The following is a 15950-nucleotide window of genomic DNA, read 5'->3' as shown; positions in this document are numbered from 1 at the left end:
GAATTATATATATATTTAAGGCCCTAAAATTTGATTCTGATTCTTCATGTACATTAATAACTTATAAATCATAACATGATGTCTGTGAGAGAACTATAAAGCCCCACAGAAATACAACATAAAGGTTTTTGGCAGAGGGAATCATTTCAAAAGAATGTAGCATATGAGTTGGGGCTTGAATGATTGGTAGGATTTTGATTGCAATAGCGGACATCTCAAGATAATGATTAAGTGATGTTGAGTGTATGGGGATTGCAACTACACTGTAATTTAGGTATAAAAACGTAGAATTTTCATTTTGTCTAAACTGATTTGATTATCTTCATGAAATCTCAGTCACTGACAAACAGGGGAGGGGAAATAATGTGTTTTTATTCTAACCTAGAAACTTGGGTTCATTTGGTATTTTAAGCAGTTCCTTAAAGTTCAGTTTCATTAGGTTAAGATCCTTGGTCTCTAAGATTTCCACCTTTTCCTTACATCCTGTTTTAGATAGTATATGGAAATATCAGATAGCCCTAGATACCATTACTTGAGGCATTGGGACAAAGGGTCATTGGGTTTGAACAATTCCTTCAGCCTCCTCTGGGCTCTGAGGTGACATTCCTCATATGCCTAGTTGCTTCAGGTCTTTCACTTGAAGTTGGTAGCTAGAGAAACTCATGGTCTGTGCTTCAGGGTCTGGCAGCCATCTCTGATGGATGGGTCTCATCTCTTTGGTACTTCAGACACCCCTGGTTTAGAAGGTCCACTCTAAACCTTTATTCTTTGCTAAAGGGTCACCTTGCTCTTTTAACACAAAACTTCAGGGAAGATTGAATAGTTCTCAACTCAACCACCTTCTGAGTACTATTGGAACCAAGGGAACACTTCCCTCTTAGCCCTCTGAAGGTTAGCTGAAAATTACTGACAAGAGGCAGATTAATAGGAGAAAAGGCATACAAAATTACTTGATTATAGTTTTACATGAAATTTGAACACCACATTTCCAACAGAGGGGAGCCTTCAGAATGAACCCAAAGACACAGGAAAAACTGACCATTTTAATTCTTAGGTTCAACCAGGTATGAAGAGTCATGAAGAAATATGACTGGACAAAAGGAATATGACCTAATACTAATAGATCGAATAGGGAAACCCAGAAAGGCCTGTCTGTCTAGATTCTTCTTGACCTCTCTGAGCATGCACTTCTTCCTTTTGGCTATGTGGCAGGGCCCTCTCTGGAATGAGGATCTTATGACCTTCAGTTAAACAAGGTAGGTAAGATAATTTCTTTATGGCCAGTTTTTACACAGAAGAGCAGAAGAAAAGTTAGAGGAATATTTTTAGATTTTATTGCTGGCTTTGGGGAAAAGGAGTTGGGGTTTCTATAACCAATCTTGGGGAAGAGGGATTCTAGTTTCTTATAGCTAGCCTCAGGGGAAAATGAGACTCAGAGGCTGGAGGTCAGAAGATGAGAGGAAAAACTTTTACTACAGAGGCCTTTTTTTTTCTTCTTGTTTTCTGAGTCTCAACACTATATAGAAACTTACAGCACTCTGGAAAGTCAATGCCTACCCTGTCTCTGCCCTGTTCAAGGTTACTGGAATATGGTCCCTATTCAGCCTGATATCTTCCCAGATATCTAATAATTGGGAAAGTAATTTCTCTGTCCTTGAGTTTTCCCACACCAACCTGGATATTTCTAAAGTCACCCTATATCTTCAGGGTGGGAATAGTAAAAATGTTTCTGGTTGCCTTTCTTGATATCTTCTACCCCTTTCCCATAATTCTCCAACCCAAAGAGAATAGGATTTTCTTCTACTTTACCTACTTCATAGCCACCACCTTCCTTATATCAATCTCTGGCTAAATCCTTCATAGTGGACTAAGATACTTTGTCTTCACTATGGGAGAAACCCTATCATTTCGTCCACCAGGCCTAGCCTTGGTATGTTGAACCATAAACAAATTTACATTTTATGTCTTGACAATGACTTGATTTTAAGCTTAAAAACTCAATTTAAAAAATCCTATATTGAATATCAAAAGTTAAATAGTAAATATTTCTTTTGTATTTTTTATACAAGAATCCAAATCCTCAGCAGACAGGTGCTTTGGACTGACTAGGTTGTATACCCAGAAAGTGACATTAATACACTTCTTGAAACATTACCCTTTCTTATTACACAAATATTCTAGCCAACAAATCTGATCATGCTAATTTTCTATTTAAAGCCTTTTAATAATTTCTCATTCCCTTAAGATAAAATCATTTTGGAAATCTTCCTGATCATCTAGTCTAGGTTATAAACCTCGTGTGTGCTTCTACAAGCTTCCATATTTCCTCTTTCTTAACACCCATCCTACTTTTACTTTTTCAATATATGTCTTTCTTTATAAATTTGAAACCCAAATTTCCAACACATAGCACAGTGTCCTGGACATAGGTACTTAATAAATATTTACATGAGTTTTTATTAAATGCATGTCGTATTTCTTACTTGTAAATCAATAAATTATTATTCTAATTTACACAGTTCCTTTTTTTGAGATTTATAAATTTAAGACTACTCTAAAAAATGAACCCACTCTTGGGCTTACAATACCAATTTCTAGTCCTACAGAGCCAGGCTTTCGAACACAGAAAATTCACCAGTAAGTACCCTCTTGTCATATCCTTTGACAGGTAATAATTTACCCTCTCCTTGGGGACACCCCTACCTTAAAACAAGAATTCTTTCAAACTTTGAAAACATCCATCTTCATTAATAAGTTCACGATGAAGACTTTTCACTGTAAGATGCCTAATTATCTTTCACAGGTATTTATGAAATTTCAATTGTGCCAAGATTTTTCACAGGTTTATTTTACTTTAAGCTGGTCCTTCCATTTATTGAAGCTTCAATTAACTAGACTTCATCATGTTATGGCTAAACGGATGTGACTAAAAAGAGTAGCATACAGATATCTATGTGTAAACTGTTACTTGTTGGTTAACATTTATGTGTGAAATGGAAAATCAATAAAAGGGAACTTACATTACTTTACAAGCACATTAAGAAAAGAGGGGACACTATTTTTGATCCCGAGATAGCAACCAAACTAAAAACTATTCCAAAGAAGCAAATGGGAACAGAGGTCAATAGGCTGTGACCTCTATTTTATTTTTAAAACGTTTGCACATCCACTAAGTACGCTGCAGAATCTTAAATGCAATTAAAAGCAACGGGCATACAAATTTAGGGTAGCTTGAGGAAGCACAAGTCAATCTTCATTAGCTGTTGTAGCAAATATCCCTTCCAAATCCATGGGAGCAGGTGCTGTTTATCCTCCCTTTATTGACGCCCAGAACAATGGCATAGGGTGAGCATTGAATACTTATTTGCTACATGCATGAATAAATGAAGCTACACGGCGAAGGCAGGCTGCGTGGCTGTTGGTCCCGTGGCTGTTGGCCCCGCCGCCTTTTCAGCAGGCTTGCGGCATCTCCTCATTCCCTCACCTTTCTGGCAATAAGGAGTTCCACGTTTGCCCCGCCTCAGGGTCGGGGACCAGCAAAATGCTGTCTCTAAACCCCCCCACGCCTCAGGTAATCCGCTCATTTCTCACACAGACGCAGCTGTTTTCGAGGAATGTCCGGCCGAGCCCGCAGGGTTCGGGCAGCGAGTATCCTGGGACCTTCAGGGGACGAGGTGGCTCCCACACCCCAATACCGTACAGAGAGTCCGAAGAGTCCGGGCCCTTATTTTTCCAATTCTTCATAAACAACCAATATGCTCGCCCTCGCCTCCCCGTGCGGACGCCTCAGGGCCAACTCGGGCTTCGCCACGCACCAAGAGCAGACAGAAGACGCCAAATGGCTATAACTAGGAGAGAGGGAAAGGCAGCCGGGCGGCGTACAGCGTCCACCGTTCCCGCGCGCTTGGTCGCCCGACGCCTCACGAGCGAGGTTGCCTTGCTGGCGGCTCGAGGGCAGGTGGGGGCGCGTGCGCGCAGAAGGGCGGGGGAGGGGCCGTCGCGCGCCAGCAGGTGGGCGCGTTCTCCCTCGCGCGTGCGCGCGTCGTGCCCTCTCCCTCACGTTCCCCGCGCGCTGCGTCCCCTCCCCGCCGGGAGCGCGCGCCTCCAGTCCTCGCGCCAGGTCCTGCTTGGTCTCTCAGAGCCGCACACTCCCCGGATCTTCTGCCACAGCCGTCGCCTTCGCGGCGGCTCTCCAGCCCGGCGCCTCAGCCTCGGCGCCGCATCACCGCGTCCCAGACCTCCTTCCCTCCCTCTGCCACTCCCCTTCCCTTTCCCGCCCTTCTTGCCCACCCGGCCGGCAGAGAGAGCCTGGATACGAAGCAGGCGGGCTTCAGAAGGGGGTTGGAAAAATGGAGGTTCCGCGCCTGGATCATGCCCTCAACAGCCCCACCAGCCCCTGTGAGGAGGTGATCAAAAACCTCAGCCTGGAGGCCATTCAGCTGTGCGACCGGGACGGTAAGAGCGGCCGGGACCGCGAGCAAAGGGACCGAGTCCGCGCCGAGGCGCCGGGGCCACTCTGGCTCCGCCGACGCCGCTCTCCAGGGCGGCAGGGTCTTTTGTTGTCCCTTCTGTGCAAATAAATGCAGATATGGGCTACCCTCCGCCCACAGCCCTCCCCTCACCCCAGAAACAAAAGGACCCCGGGGCTCGCGCCTTGGCGCGGAAAGTCGCCGTCCACAACCGTGGCGCCCTTCGCCGCTTCGCCCGCCTGGCCCGGACGAGGGCGATGTTCCCGCTCGCGGCTCCTGCCCCGACGAGGCGTTTCCGATCTTTGCCGCAGTCCGAATTTCCTGGGTCGCAGGGCACTGAAGGGGAAATGCCCTCGGGATGTTTCTAGCAACCCCCTTCCCCCAGCACACACACACTAGTTAGCATTCTCTTCCAGAAACTTATCATTTTCTTTTTTAAACCTCCCATCGTCAGACTCCTCACATTAACAAGTCTTTTTAGACTCTTGGATTGGGATTAGGATGACAGTTTTTCAGTGAGGGCGCAGAAAAACGGTGCATTTCAGCACCAAGGACAGACACAATCTTCGTGGTTCTTGGGCTCTGAGTCAGACTGTCGAAAATATTGGCCTAATATATGTGCTGTGATTCAGACTATGTTGCGAGTACGTACCATTGCGTGTTGATATTATATCGTTTATTCTGTTGTTGAAGTTGACAGGCTCCTGTAGAAGGAAATTCATTGGATACAGGTCTGAGCGTTGAAGACATAAGCTAGTGCTGTGTGCAGTGGGGTTAGTTACAGCGCTTCTGGGTTAGTTGGACTAGTTAGAGTCTGCTATTTCAGTAATGTGGAACAAAACTTCATTTGTAAAGAAATCGTCTGATTAGTAATTGATTGGCCGAATGACTGTAAAATTCTACATCTGACAAAGGAAACACAGTGCACATGTTGTCAAGAGGGCCCCGAATACTTTTGACTATAAATGAAATTAATGTTTAACTGTATATGAAGGTAATGATTGTAAAACATTTCTTTAACCAAAGTTATGTACAGATGCTAATACGCTCACAGTAAGGTCATAAAATTTATCAGCGTAATCCAAATAGGGAGCAGAGGTCTTGTTTCCAAAGTCATTTAAATGGTAATCACTTGGTTGGTCATTGCTATTCAGCACGTTTATATCAAGCGAGCACCGAGCACCGAATTTGTTTATTAATAAATTTTATATTTTATATTTATTAATATAAGTTTATATTTAATAATTTTGAAACCAGAATTCAAACTTTTTGAAACCAAAACCACTTTAATTTCTGAAACAGGTGTAGTATATGAATAAATAAATACACTTGCAAAGGCAGCTTGTATTTCCTTTATTCTTAGACTGTTTTGGTCACCGTGGTAGTAAGTGCACGTATTTATGGTATCTAAAAAAATTTATCATTTTGGTATTCCATATGTAAGCTTGCATGATTATAGACTATAAAGATTATTTTTAATAACACATAGGAAGTAATTTGGATTTTAGTTTATACTTTTATTAAATGACTTTTTGTAATTAACCATTGCAAGTTGTAAATATTTTTATTTTCTTAGATTGGTTTGAGAGAAACACAAGAATAATAAAAGTAGACTTCATTTTTGTTTATTGCAATGATATAGCAAAAGCTCATTCTTGTACTCATTGGAACTAGGCATTCATTGTTGCTTTTCAGAACCCAGTAATTTCAATACTTAAAACTGCATTTACCACGTGTTTCAAAGATATTAGGGAAAATTTAAACTTTTTTATGAAGTTCACAGAGTTAACAGAGTGCAAAAATTAATGCTGTGTTTATTGTGATCCCCTAGAGGAGTAGCTATTTTATTCTGATATTATTTTTTAGTTGTTTCTTTTCAAATTAGGAATCCCGCAAAATGAACAAATTATGTAACATTTAATTTTGGAGAGGGTGCTGGCACTAAGCAACATCTATGAAAATTACTATTTGCAGACTTCCAAGTAATTTAACGTAGACTAATTAACTAGGGTTTTATTTTATAAAATAGCATATACCAACAAATACAAAGAGCTAACTCTTCTACTAGAAGATGTATAAAATTTGGAAATACTTTGTTTAGAGATGTTGTTAAGTGCTTAACTTATTTTGTTATCCTATCTTACATGTCAATTCCAAAAATACTCACTTGGCTTCATATGAATAATTTAGGGGGAATAATGTTGTTTGTTTTTAATAGAACAACGTATGAAATGTTGCATTAAATTTGTCAAACAGACATTATTTAGCATCATTTTACATTGAGAAATTTTCAGCTGATGCTTTCTACTCCCTTTGCTTCCCTCCTTTCACTTTCTTTCCTCTCAAGTCTCATTATTTTACTTCTATAAATATGTAACATAGAAAAGGATGTGGCAGAATATGGGACAGAAGAGCTATTTATGTGTTTAAGTACCTAATAAGAGCCATATTTCATAATTTATGATAGAATACATTTGTTTTGTTTGCTCTTTTCTCACTTTATTTGAATCTACTGTTAATTTGGTGATGAAAGAAAATGAGAGAAACATTAATTCCCTGGAAGTGGAATAAAATAGAATAGGGGAAAGCATAGTATGATTGTTAAATGTAAATTTTCTTTTACCTTCTCCAATCAGAGATGTTTTAAATTTTATAATATTTTCATACTATATCAACCAAGAGTTATGCCTGCTGGTGAACATAACTGTGTATCTCTCTCATGTTTCGTTGGGTTTTTTTTTTTGTTTTTGTCTGTTACTTGCCTATTTTCCTATTAATTGATGATTACATTATCAATAATAATTCAATTTTTTTCATAGTTTCTAAAAATATTTAATAGTTTCTGAAGAATATGGGTTAGAGTCCACATGGTCATATAATTGGCTTTTCAGTTAAGCAAGACAGTTACACACACACACACACACACACACACACACACACACACAACCTCATGGATAGTCTTTCCTAGGCATGTGTACTTTGTTTGCCAGCACCTGGTCCTTGCCTGAGTGTTACTCTGAAAATATACTGTAAATCTAGAGGTTTCTATTCCTATTGCAAGTAGAAGAGTATTTTTGTTTCTCCATCTCTGCTGTGCTGAAGTATACTCAAATTGCATACATGATGTACTTTTATTATGACTTTTCAAATAAAATGAAAGAGAAAATTTCTTACTTGGAAACATTAATAATATGGGAGCCCATTTACAGTTTGATAGGTACTTCAGACCTTCACTGACCTGTGACGAGACAAAACAGCTCCCACCCCACACACAGAATTTTATATTACTTGTGCTTTTCATCTTTTAATCATATATATACACACACATATAATGTATATATTTTTATATATATATATATGTATATGCTTTTTCTTCCTTGTTAAACAGGAAAGATTTATCTACATGTTGCCTTACATGTATCTAAGCTCCCTCCAGCTTTGTTATAGTAAGGAAGAAAATACATAATTAATTTGTTTTAAAACATTTAAATCTACCCTCGAGGCTTGTAGCTTTAACAAATATTATTTCTATGAGTAGGGCACTTTATGACTGCCCAGATATGATATAAACCACAGGGTTTATGATGTAGTCAACAAGGAAACACGTTGGAAAGAAATTACACAGAAGCTGACAGATTTCCTTGTCTTTGTCTCTAACAATACTTATGTGGAAAAAATGGAGGAAAAAAATATTTTATTTCTTTTACATATTTAAAAAGATAAATTTCTTTGAATGTTGAGTTTATCAACTTTATTTAAATTGTGAGTCAGTTAAGACCTCATTTATGTTATTGGCATGTGAATTAAACAAATTTTAACTTTGGAAATAAAAGTAACAAATGCTTAGTAGCACGGTGATATTAGATAATCCTTAATGACATTTTCTGAAGCAGACATCTAAGAGGAGTACCCGTAACTGTTACCTTTAATAGTCTTTATTACAGGAATGTAAGGTGGTCATTACTCAGTCTCAGTGACATGCAGTATAGCATAGTGATAATACCATTTTAGATCAGACCACCCTTGTTAGAATATTGGTTCTTGAATGCCGTGTAACCTTAAATTACTTAACTTGTTTTAGCCTCAAGCTTTCTTATGTAAAGTGGGTATAATAATACCAATTCTGTAAGATCGTTTAAATAAGTAAATAAAGTATTACTTTCATAGAATTTACCAGTCTTGATATTAACACAAAATAGAGAGTAATAATTATTATTGTGAATGGAATGTTGTCCACATAACTTCTTGAATTGAACCACTGGTTTTTAAAATTTCTTTTTTTGCCAGTGTCTAGGTCCTTGTTGTTTTTCTTAATTTCAGTTACATGTTATTTAGTTAGGAAATCACTTTAACTTAATGAGTAATTACTAGAATCTGTAAATTCTGAATTTTAAAGACTAGTAAATTTTGAAATCACAGTTACAGTACTCTTATCTTTTACTTCTCTTCAGCATCCTATCAGTAATATCTTTATCACCTTAGCCCTAAAAATTGTTTTTAGTTTCTAGTTCAAATCTGCTGTTCGCTATTTTTCATGTGCCTTGTAACCTTGATGGTTGCTTTGTTTAGGTATTTTCCTTAGAGCCCTTCTCTGTTCTTAATTTACAATGTTTTTCTTTGTTAACTTTTTCCAAGGATAGATATATACTAGGACATGTAGCGTGTAGATTAATTTCTTTGACCCAAATATGACTATAGAGATATTAGTGAGTATGAAACAAAATAAAAATAAAATAAAAACTGAAAGAAATAAAAAATTTGAAACCCATCAGATTGTGTTAAACCAATTCATATTCTTGGTAGGGTTCTAATTCATTCCCAGGGAAGACCAGAAAGTTACTAGAGTGAAAGTTACATCAAAGGATATGTGACCAGACTCCCTCCAGTGGTAGAATCACTGAGGTGTTGTAAGGTTAACACTGGCAACTTTGTTGCCTAGGTAGGCCCTGGTCAGAAATTCACTCTCTATAGAACACTATTTAGACAGCATTCAAATTACTTGGTTTTATCTCCGCTGATATTTCTTCCTCATTTAGGCCCAATCTTGATTTTTCCTCTAACTTATGTGAGTATACTTTCCTGATGACTTTTATATTTCATCCTGGGCCTCGATAATAACAACAGCTATGTCACTTATTGGAGCAAACATAAATCCTTCTACTTTCTGGTTTTCCTTCTCTGCCTTTCTTTAGTAGATGCATAATATAAGTTTTCCCTTGTAGAATGTGCCTCTTTCTTGGATTTATTTTCTATTTCTGTTATATTTCTGTATGTGAATCTTTTTATCCTTTATTATCCTTTATTAATTATTTAAATCCTATTTTTACTATAAAACTTATACCTCCTTTTTAAACTTTAAAATATTTCATTATTATCATTATTATTATTATTGAGATGGAGTTTCACTCTTTCTGAAATGCAGTGACGCAATCTCAGCTCACTGCAACCTCTGCCTTCCAGTTTCAAGCGACTCTCCTGCCTCAGCCTCCCAAGTAGCTAGGATTACAGACACCTGCCACCACGCCTGGCTAATTTTTGTGTTTTTAGTAGAGATGGGGTTTCACCATATTGGCCAGGCTGGTCTTGAACTCCTGACCTCGTGATCTGTCCGCCTCGGCCTTCCAAAGTGCTGAGACAGTAGTTAAACTGTCCTTTGAGCAGACTATATTTTATATACATACATTTGAGAAGTAAGATCAGTGTTTGGAGAATACTTAAATGTATAGAAGAATAGGACAGTCTGAGCAGAAAAAAATAGGTAGAAAGCTTCAGCATATTCTGTATATGTTAAGGGTAGTGACTGGAAATGGTATGTAAGAAACCAAAAAAGAATCATAAGGAATTCACGATTGATTGAAAATTCAGGCAACATGGAAAGTAATCAGGAATAACTTCAGGATTTTAAGTCTGGGAAATATGAAGAATCATTGACAGGAAAGGAAAAAAAGAGAAAGAAAATAATATTTAAACATTCTGATGACATTAATTTTTTACATCTCAGATTTTAGGAGCCAGTGAATATCCAAATATGTCCTAAGCACTTTTCTAGGGGCATATCTCTCTCATAGATATTGTTTTACCGGAATAATATTATATACTGCTTTGTCATTATTGTTTCAGTGTGTTTCCCCATGAGATTACCCACTGATATTCTTTTAAGGCTCTTTTTATTTTCTTTATTCTCACTCCTCAAAGGCCATACAAGGTCTGATGATAATACTGTGAGAATCAGTATTATACAAAACTAACCACTTAATAGTTTAGAGAGGATTGTGAAATAGTTATTTTTGAGCTATCTCCATAAAAATATTGTTGAATCTTAGGAGACATTTTTGAGACATTAGTATAAAGCAAAAAGAATTTTTGAGTTATATGAAGATGTTTCAAATCTAACATTAAGAGAACCCTTAGAAATTTAAAAGGTCAGCAATTCTTGTGTTCTGGGGAAAAGAGTTCTAGAATGGGGAGCATTGCTCATAGAAACATATTCCACTAGGGAGAGTGGAAATTAAGTGAAAAGGGAAAGGTTAGGATTTAACTTCAGTTTTACAGTGACCTTTAATGTGCTTTGTATCTCATCCTTTGAGGGAAAGGGGTGGTCACATCCAACTTTAAACAACAAAGATGAAATAAATCTACAACCAGGTTTGTTACAAATGTAAATAAGTGCCCTATATTTTGAAGATGCTCAACAGATGTGAGTTGAACCAAGAACATCATACTTGGAATTGTCGTTAGTTTTGTTTGTTATATTATGACTATTTGAGCCATGTTGTGGCTCATTTAAAAGGGGCTGCTCCTTGGGGATTTTGCATATACATCATTTGTTGTAGTGATTGTGGCAACTAGTGTAAATAGATCTGTATTTTTGTTTTCTATAGCCTGTGGGAATGTTGCTATCTAATAATAGTATGAAAGGCTTATAGTTTCCTTAGACACGTGCCAATAAAGACAAGGCATAAAAGATTTTTCAGTATACTCTGATTTTTTTGAGAAATAGTGTCTCATCTTCCATGAATTTGAATATTGGTGAATCTCTCAGTCTTTAACACTTTAAAAGCTGATGATAAATGTCAACAAGAATTATGTAACTTTTGATCATCTACTGTGCAATAGGTCCAATAGGTCCTTAATGGCTGCATTTTAGAGTTATATCTGTGATGTAGAACAGGGGCGTGCATGTTATGGTCCCTGGGCAAAATCCATAAGCCTGCTACCTGTTTTTGTAAGTAAAATTTTTTTGGAATACAGCCATATTCATTTGTTTACATACTGTCTATGGCTACTTTCTTGCTACAACAACAGGGTTGAATAGCTGTAACAGACCACATAGCCCACAAATCCTAAAATGCTTACTGTCTAGCCCTTTATAGAAAAAGTTTGCCAACACTTAGTGCAAAAGATTGAGAACGTAAGTTAATCTCTCTTGATAGGAATAAAAAGACTGCAAAGAGAGTTTTTGGGGAAAAAAAAAACTGTGTACTCATCTTGCTTTTATATGTTTCCAGGGTTTTGTGATTAGGTGAGTCAGGCAGAGGGATGTAGAGAGTTGAATAATGTTATCAGGGAGTAACTTAGTTCTGTATGGAGTCAGTCAAAGATGGATGGCCCCCTATACCATTGTGTCTGATAAGCAGTGACAGAAACAGGCCGTAGTTTTAACTTGAAATCTAGCCTTCATATAAATAAGTTTAGAAAGAAATGCTATATATGCACATGTGTTTCCATATACACTTATAATTCTATCAATAGATGTGTTTTTAAAAGTGTCAAAGATAGTGTGAACTTTGAGAAATATGTATAATTATATTGATACATGTTACAAAGATTTATGTAAATATCATATTCTTCCTTTGAAACCAAACTCTTTTTTAAAAAGAGTCAAGATCATACTCATCTTTCTGTCTTCCATAGTCTATCTCAAGCTGTCTATAAAGGACCCTCTTATTTTTCTTTTTTTAATTTCCAATCTGTTACAGTGTGAAACTTATTGAGAATATTTAAAAATGATTTCTAGAAAAATGAAATTAAAATGATAACAAATGAATTCAACAGAAGTAAAATTCACTGTTAAATTCCTTTAAAAGTTTCTAAATGCTTAATCCTAATTTTTATATTTAATTTAATCACAGATTGATAGTTTGTAGACTACTGCTTGTGAATAGACCACGGTTTTAAGTAGCATGAAGTTAGAGGACTGTGCCATTCTATTTTTGTTCAATGACTAATTTATAGGAACTTCCCTTAGCCAGTTAAGAGTCTACTTTGTTTTCTTTTGTTTTTCTACTTACTATTTTTATTATTTATTTTTATATGCATTCCAACTTTAGGTTCTGAATTAAGAACAGGAAAAAAGAACAGAGAAATGGATATAACTTGGATTCTGGGTTCCAAAGATTTAGGAAGACAATTTATTTTGAGAATCAATATGTTTAAGTAGATAATTATAATAATATTTGATAAATACTGTAACAGAGTATAGAAGAGAAAGTGGTTAATCCTATCTTGAGTCTAAGGAGCAACATTTTATTGAGGGTTAAAAGTAAAATAAAAATTTGCCAGAAGAAGAATTAGGAGAGGGGCATTTCTGGCTGAGATAAGAGAATACACAAAGGCTTAAAATCATGTATTCTGGGAATGCATAGCATTTGATATTGCTGGAGGAAAGAAGTGTGCCTGGTGGAAAATTAAGCTGAAAGCTAGTTACGGCTAGCTAGATTATGCCTTGATTAGAATTTTTGATTTATTATCTTAGATTTCAAACTTCCTAATTTATGAAGAATGTTTGTTTTATAATATAACGTTCAACAAATAAAAGTAGCATTTTATTGTATAACTGTCCTATAATTTTATACTTACAGCATTTTTCAAATAAAGTCAATCAGTGGTATAGTGGGAATTTAAATTAGCAGCTATGCTTGAAAGTTACTATTTTATATCAGCTTCAGCATCCACTATATTTCTGTATCTTATTTTTATTGCATTGTATGTAGAAAATTCTGGTTCATACAAATAAGTAGTGGCAAATTGTAATGTTTTTAAGTCATTTGGCCTTCTCAGGATATTCTTCAAATAAACTGATCCAGACCAAAAAGAGAAATATTAAGATTTTTGTCAAAGTTGAATAATGAAAGAATAAATGTTTCATTTGAGGGTAAGTGACAGAATCGATTCATCAGTCATTTCATTTTTTCATTGTTTGATGATAAAATCTTGTATCATTCTGAGATATTTATTGATAACATTTTTAAAACTCATACTTTTCTGCTGATTCTGTTAAAATTTCAGAACAGTTGATTTGTTTTCCTTGCATGATGAGTCTTAACTGTAAGAATCAATTTCATTTCTGAAAACGTATTTGCATTATAAGCTTGGTAATATTGTGACTGTATTGTCAAATTGAATTTCTTTAGCTTTTTAAAGAGCTAGATAACCAAATTGGTTTTCCCTAGTTACTTATATTTGAAAGATACTTCTCAGAGTTTTTAAAAATTACATTTAGAAAGTGTTTCTTGTTTTTTGAAGAATATTTATTCCTTGATTCAGGACACTCAGCTAAGTTTGGTATGAAAAATGAACTTTGAAATTTTCTGTTCTTAGCCTTACAATTAGCTCAGAAAAACATTCCCAACAACTTCAGTGTAAAGGATAGTTTAAATGTGATTATCCAAAACTATTTTTAAATATCTAAATATCTAATCCTTATTAGTGTATAGTTACTACTTGATGAAATCTGGCAACAACTTTTATAGGAGCTACCATTCCTGCGATTTTTTATGTTATCTATTTGCCTCAATATAGTTGTCTTAACATTTCTGACAGTTTAGTTAATGGTGTGTTAAAAATTGATTTAGACGTTAACATTTTCTTCTCCATTGTGTATTGTATTACGATTTCTGTTACCTAGTTAAAAAACTTGTGCAAAAGCAAATGTAGAGATTTGACCCATGTATATTCTCATTGAGTTAAATTGGAAAGATCTTACCTAATCTCAACATTTGAATTAACTAGATATATGTGATGAATATTTTTTGTATTACATTTTCAGATATGTACCAATATTTTGTTTCAGTTTTTTGACAACAGCTCACTCATTTAACATTTGTTGCAGTATCAATAATGCAAGATTTGATAAGGTTTTCTCTAATTGTGTATGCTTTCGTTCATAGGTGATAACTTTATTCTGATTACATTTTAATCATTAGATTTGTAGTAACTTCAGTCACTGTATGTTTTACTGCAAAATTATGGAACTTGTCAGCAGCCATATCACTATTTTGCCAAACTTTGTTATAAAAAATCAATGAAAATTTGTCAGTTTTTATCACTACAATGTAAGTCTTAATGATAGATGACTATCATTATATTTTAGCCTTGAGTGACTATTCCTGAGAGCTTCCAGCATATTTATCTCATTTTGAACATAGTTGCCACTATGGTCAATATATGTTGAAAACTCAAAAGGTAATAATTAATAGTAAGACTTAATATATCTTGAGTCAAATAAGTAACAATATATCCATTTTAAATTTGTCTGTTATTTCCTGTTTTCAGCCAGTTTCATTTCTAGTTTTAGAGATAATTGTTTCATTTCCTATACTGGAAAAAGTATAACTTTATATCCCAAACGAGATTAACTTTATCACAAATACAATTAGAGAAGAAATATGCAAATTTCATAGTAAACTCTTAATCTGTTTAAGAGAGGAAGGGCCAAACAGTTGAACCAGAGCCTTACCTGCAACTAATTGAACTCTGCATTCAAGTACATAATGTCTTTGTAAAACTTTACTTGAGCATATACTTGCTGGCTTGAATTTAAACAAACACACATGAAACAGAGCTACACCTTTTATTAGCACATGGTGCCATTTTGTGCACTGAGGTAGCAGGCAAAGTCTTCTTTTAATGTTTACCCAAAATAACATAATAGAGGACAATTTAATGTTTGCCATTTATATTACAGTTAAAAAAAATAGTTTTTAAATAATTAAAAAGGAAGTTAAATGATAATATTTGATACACTTCTCAGTCACCTCTTCATTAAAAAATATTTAAGTCATTGGTCAGTGGTTCTCAAAATGTATCACCTAAACAGCTTACTAAAACAGATTGCTGGGACCTATCCCCTGAGTTTCTGATTCCTTAGATCTGGGTGGAGCCCAAGAATTTGCATTTCTAACAGATTTCTAGGGGATGTTGGTGTTGGTGATCCAGGGTCCAGGCTTAGAGAAGCAATGCTTTCAGTAGCATGGCCAAAGAAGTTCTTAGGTGGAGAAGAGATATTAGATATTTGTTGTTTAGATACAGTGTTCTGGCATCCATTGGATGAATGAACTGGGATATTGAACTCAGAGACTGTAAATACCTAAATGGCAATTATAGATAATAAGTACGATTTTGAAGACAAGATAGATAAAAATTAGGGGTAGAATTAACCAACATTTCTGTGACAAAAATCTGTTAACTTTGTGATCAAAC

General features: G+C 35.8%; 1 protein-coding gene across 2 annotated transcripts in view; it reads left to right on the top strand.

Moving 5' to 3' along the window:
• The first annotated feature begins 4027 nt into the window (after positions 1-4027).
• PHYHIPL (phytanoyl-CoA 2-hydroxylase interacting protein like) overlaps positions 4028-15950 on the top strand; it is a 64005-nt gene continuing 52082 nt past the window's right edge. Inside the window, exon 1 of one of the 2 annotated variants that reach the window (XM_025396770.1) lies at positions 4028-4455. In XM_025396770.1, the coding sequence (XP_025252555.1) occupies positions 4350-4455 (106 nt within the window). In that variant the 5' untranslated portion in view covers positions 4028-4349. Of the gene's footprint in view, positions 4456-4752; positions 5114-15950 lie in introns of those variants that run through there. The other variant, XM_025396771.1, reaches the window with a different exon arrangement.

This window comes from Theropithecus gelada, chromosome 9 (assembly GCF_003255815.1).
Source record: "Theropithecus gelada isolate Dixy chromosome 9, Tgel_1.0, whole genome shotgun sequence".
In the NCBI taxonomy this organism is placed as follows: domain Eukaryota; kingdom Metazoa; phylum Chordata; class Mammalia; order Primates; family Cercopithecidae; genus Theropithecus; species Theropithecus gelada.
The sequence above is the reverse complement of the archived record's forward strand: the minus strand, read 5'-3'. Positions and strand labels throughout refer to the sequence as shown.